The sequence below is a fragment of the Onychostoma macrolepis genome, chromosome 03 (assembly GCF_012432095.1).
Source record: "Onychostoma macrolepis isolate SWU-2019 chromosome 03, ASM1243209v1, whole genome shotgun sequence".
Taxonomy (NCBI): domain Eukaryota; kingdom Metazoa; phylum Chordata; class Actinopteri; order Cypriniformes; family Cyprinidae; genus Onychostoma; species Onychostoma macrolepis.
This window is the reverse complement of record NC_081157.1, coordinates 6,916,666-6,921,698: the sequence shown is the minus strand read 5'-3', so window position 1 is coordinate 6,921,698 and position 5,033 is coordinate 6,916,666. Positions and strand designations below refer to the sequence as shown.

At 33.7% G+C, this 5,033-nt stretch overlaps 1 protein-coding gene across 1 annotated transcript; it reads right to left on the bottom strand.

Moving 5' to 3' along the window:
- Positions 1-570: 570 nt before the first annotated feature.
- LOC131537838 (uncharacterized) lies at positions 571-2,686 on the bottom strand. The gene is made up of 2 exons (XM_058771513.1): positions 2,149-2,686; positions 571-2,041 (listed from the first exon to the last, which is right to left on the bottom strand). The coding sequence occupies exons 1-2, from the start codon at positions 2,627-2,629 to the stop codon at positions 1,530-1,532; spliced, it is 993 nt and encodes a 330-aa protein (XP_058627496.1). The 5' UTR covers positions 2,630-2,686; the 3' UTR covers positions 571-1,529.
- Between the last annotated feature and the right edge of the window lie 2,347 nt (positions 2,687-5,033).

Genomic DNA, 5,033 nt, shown 5'->3' with positions numbered 1-5,033 from the left:
AATTTGCGACTTTAACTTCACTACATTTGAAAGACAAATATCGTACTTTTTACTCAACTACATTTATATCAAGGTCCCCAAGTAGAAAGTTGTTATATGTAGCGGTTTTTACAGTGTGTGCATTTTCAGATTCACTGAACCCTTTTTTTTCTGCAAATCTGGCAACCTCGGGATCTTCCCCACTAAACTAATGTAAACATCCATGCTACTGCACAGCTAAAAGCGCTCTAAAAAGGCATGTGTTAACTCATTAAAGCCCTTTGGAAAATTAACCATGTTTTTACTATAGTAACCATAACTGGTATTTGCAGTAAAATGACAGTATCCACAAATTTACTATTATCTCACTATAGTAACCATATGCTATTTGTAGTAAAACTTCAGTAACCACAAATTTACCATAGTTTCATTATATTAACTATAGTTTGATTTTTGTAGTTAAACTATGGCAATACAAATGGTAGGCTAATATATCTGTCAAAAGTGGCTGCTTTCACTTTACTATATATATATATATATATACTGTATACACACACATACAGGTGCATCTCAATAAATTAGAATGCCGTGAAAAAGTTCATTTATTTCAGTAATTCAACTTAAATTGTGAAACTCGTGTATTAAATAAATTCAATGCACACAGACTGAAGTAGGTTAAGTCTTTGGTTCTTTTAATTGTGATGCATGCGTCGAACATCTGTGTACTTTGGCCTTAACCCATAGTCTTCCTTTGAAACATTTACATTATATTATTAATACTATCCTAGATTATATAGACAAGGGTACCGTTTCAGATAATATTTCTTTCTAAAAATGAACATAGTTGTGGGGATACTGCTTTTTCTAGAATTTTTAACAGAAAAGGTAGATTTGAGATATGTCTATAATTAACTAATTCTCTTAGATCAAGTTTTTTTTCTTTTCTTTTTTTTAATGAGGTTTAATAATAGCCAGCTTAAATGTTTTTAGTACATATCCAAATCACAGTTATGAGACCCCAGAAAGAAGACCCGGAGAGAGGTTAATAACAACAATTGTTTAATTTCCATTGCATAATAAAACAATGTAGGCCAAATCTTTTCTGATAATATTTATATAAAGGTAAATAGGCTTACAGCAAATCTATTGACGTTCTCTTCTTGATTCATATCATATTCAGGTATAAAATCACACATGGATGAAAGTACATGTTAATTACAAAGATTTTTAGTGATTAACAGTTTTGATTCTCAAGCAAGTACAGGGTACAGTAACTCTGTACAGAATCAACATTTTACCCCGTTAACAACACATCCCAAACTCGTCCCCAGTTATACAGATTTGTGATTATTTATAAGAATATGTTATATACTGTACTACTATATGTGTCCTTTTTTTGGTTTGGTTGGACATTTCACAACAACAAGCTAAATAATTAAATCACTGTGTCAAATTGGCAGGAAAAAAAACTGTAAATAACTGACTATTTCTATAGATTTTTTTATTTGTTCATAGAAAATATGTGACAATGTGATTTTTTTTTTTTTTTTTTAATAATAACTGTCATATGCATAATTATTGGGAGAGTTGCGTAAAGCCAGCAGTCCTCCAACATTCTCCCTCAAAGTGTTTATGAGGTCTTGTATGCCATGACTGTAGAATAGCCGATTCTCTGCAATATTTGCTACTGCCTTCATCACATCTTCCATGGCCTTTACCACAGGCTCCCAGAGGATGAAGCGCTGTGTTTGCTTCTCTAGTACATTGACTCTACCACTAAGAACGCTCAGAAGGTTCATAGCTCTCCGCACCAATTCCTGGATATCTCCTGTGCTCTGTAGATGCTTTTGAACCATCTCAATCTCGCCCTCAATCCTCTTCAACGCCTCATCCGTCTGCTCGATTTCATCTTGTGTCCGAGAGATCTTTGACTGGCATTCAGACACTTTTCTGTGGTTCTCCTCCACCTGAGAGTTAAACTGTTGTTGCTCCTGCTCAGCTGCACTGATGGCATTTGAAGCCTCGTTTAACTCTCGCACTCCCTCACTCAGCATTATTGAGCCTAGATGGAAACAAGAAATCTCATCTAAGCTGAAATGTCATCAGTCAGAGTTTTGTAAATGCATTGCTTCAGAACTATTCAAAAGGATGCTAAAATGAATTTCTTACCAGCAATACATCCGATAATTGGTATTGCAAGCAGTACCCCACCTGCAATTGCAACACATTCACCTGCATTCTTCCTATCTTGAGCTACTCTTTGAGCATATTTTGCTGTTTCTAAGTTTCTTTCAGCCTGTTCCAGAGCAGCTTTCGAATACCTTAGCAATTCCTCAGCAGAATTTTTCTCTGTGTGTAATTTATCCATGGTCATGAATTTTTCTTTTTTCTGATGCTCAATATTTTGTTTCTTTCTAATAAGATGCTCCATGTGTTCATCCAAAGAACATAGCTTTTCTTTAATCCTGGACTCGGATGTTTTCAGGGACTGCTCGGCATGCTCAATATGTTCCCTGATTTGTTTGTAATCGGAGCACATGTCAGTGGTGGGACTGACATGTGTGTTTTTGAGGGACTTGCAGATGTTACAGATAGAGATAATTCCCTCATTTAGAGGCCCAGAAACTGCCTCCATAGACTGCAAATCCATAACACTGCAGGAATTAAGATATGAAAGAACAACTTAAAAACACATTTAAATGGTATACACGGGAATACTTTTCATTGTCTTGTAGTTAAAAATATAAATATAAAATATTTTTACACTGTTTACTTTTAATAACAAGTATTACAATTATAATATGTGTGGGTAAAAAACCCCATAAACATACATACCTATTACTGCGGAATATGTTCATTTTCCCTGTTACAAAAAAGAGATTATCTACTGTACATTTTTTTAAATAATAATTTCAACAAACCTGTCGGTGTGTTATCAGAATATCCTCAGGATCCCAGATCTGCAGTAATGTATTTACTTTATACACTGATCTTAAATAATACTTCTGACTCCTAAAATCAGATCATTTAGAAAATCAGATTAAATACTTCAACCGTATTTTAAGTTGACATTTGGTATATATTTTCATGTATATTTCAGTCAATTTAAAAATTGAAAAAATAAAAATAAATAAAAATAAATAAATGAATAGATTTTAGAATTACAATTACGTAAATTTGTATATTGTGACATAACATCTAGGCCCTATTTCACAGACAGGGCTTATCTTACACCATGACTAGGCTTTAGGGTAACACTTTAGAATACTGTTCCTTCATTAATGAATAACTACAGAGGAACAAGTGATTAATGCACTATTAACATTGTAGTAACTACTATTACCTAACAAGAAACTGATTAATGATTTAGTAAATAATCGTGCTCAGTTGAAACTGGTAGTTCACTATTAGCTAATCAATAACTATTATTTTTATATATATATTCTGGAGAACTACTAAGAACTACTGTATACAGGTTCATAATTCATGTGAATTGTGCATAATGTATAATTAATTCTAAAATGAAGATCATGGTAACCCACTAGTATTGACTCAAGAATTAACAAATCCTTCTAAAGGAACTACTAATTATTTGGATCAGTATTCTAAAGTGAAGATCACGGTAACCCACTAGTAATGATTTAAGTGTTACCAAATCTAGCTAAATGAATTACTAACCAAAACCTTACAAAACCCTTTTACCTTTTTACCTTACAAAAAGTTTACAATGACGTCAGTAATTACTAGGGAGTTATCACGATCTTCACTTTAGAATACTGATCCAAAAAAATTACTAATTCCTTTAGAAGGATGTAGAACCACCTGAATAGTTACTATCCAATACTTTACAAAACCTCAAAAGCTTATAATGATTTCAGTAATTACTAGGAGCATTCATTATCTTCACTTTAGAATACTGATCCAAATAATTAGTTCCTTCAGAGGAATTTGGTAATACTTGAGTCATTTTTACATTAGAATTAATTATACATTATGTATTATTCATATTAATTATGAACCTGTATACAGTAGTTCTTATAGTTCTTTGGGAGGCATGAAAAAATAATAGTTACTGATTAGCTAATAGTGAACTAACACATTCGACTAAGCACTATTACTTACTAATTCATTAATCAGTGCTTCTTGTTAGTTATTAGTAGTTACTAGAGTGCTAATATTGCGTTACTCATGTGTTCTAGTGTAGTTATTCATTAATGATGGAACAGTATTCTAAAGTGTTACCGGCTTTAGTTAAGTTGGCATATTTAAGCAGCTTTTATAAAGATGCCTTAGAAAAAAGCATTACTGGTGAAACAAAACAATAGCATTGACATATTTTAAGATACATCACTGCAAGTTATTTTCAATTAAGACAGCTCAAACATGCATTTTAGTCTGGAACTAGCTTAAGCCTTGTCTGTGAAACAAGGAGATAGTCACTTAAATTAAAAAGGTGATTTAAAAAAAAAAAAAGGTCTATAATGAGATGATTAAAGCCAAATTTAGTTGACTGCCATCAATAGTATATTCGATCAAATGATCCTAAAAGCAATTGCCTTACCCTGTCCTAAAGAGAAAGCAGTTTCTTCAGGCCACAAGATCTGGTAAAGCTGAATGGTGAAATGAATTTTATTGTCTGGAAATGATCCCACCCACAACCACTGGTATTTCCAAAGCCCTTCCCCTGTATCTAAATGGTAGAAAAGTCAAGAAGCCCCTGTCTGCAGCCTGCAGAATGAGGCGGCACTTTATCTGGGGTGGGGCTGCACTTTTCGCCCCGCCCACAACTCTTCTCATTGGTTATGGGTAATGATGTCAACGCCACACAACTCTTCTCGTTAGTGGAAAAGTAATGTTGTTGACTCTGTTGTATAATATTTTTCAGCTGTTCATCATTGCATGGTGAGTAGGCATCTAATTTGTTTAAATACAATGGTTAAAGGTACAGTTGGTGATCTTGGGAGAGGCTTGCAATAGCTAATAATAACATCCCACCCTCCCTTCAGAGTGCTCTCAAAGCCACGCCTCCTCCAAAACACTGCGTGCACACACAC

Bases quoted from the DNA above. Each gene is read 5' to 3' on its own strand.
- LOC131537838 (XM_058771513.1), bottom strand. From the start codon at position 2,629: ATGGATTTGCAGTCTATGGAGGCAGTTTCTGGGCCTCTAAATGAGGGA. The intron at 2,042-2,148 runs GTAAGAAATTCA...GTTTCCATCTAG, and splicing joins AATTATCGGATGTATTGCTG to GCTCAATAATGCTGAGTGAG.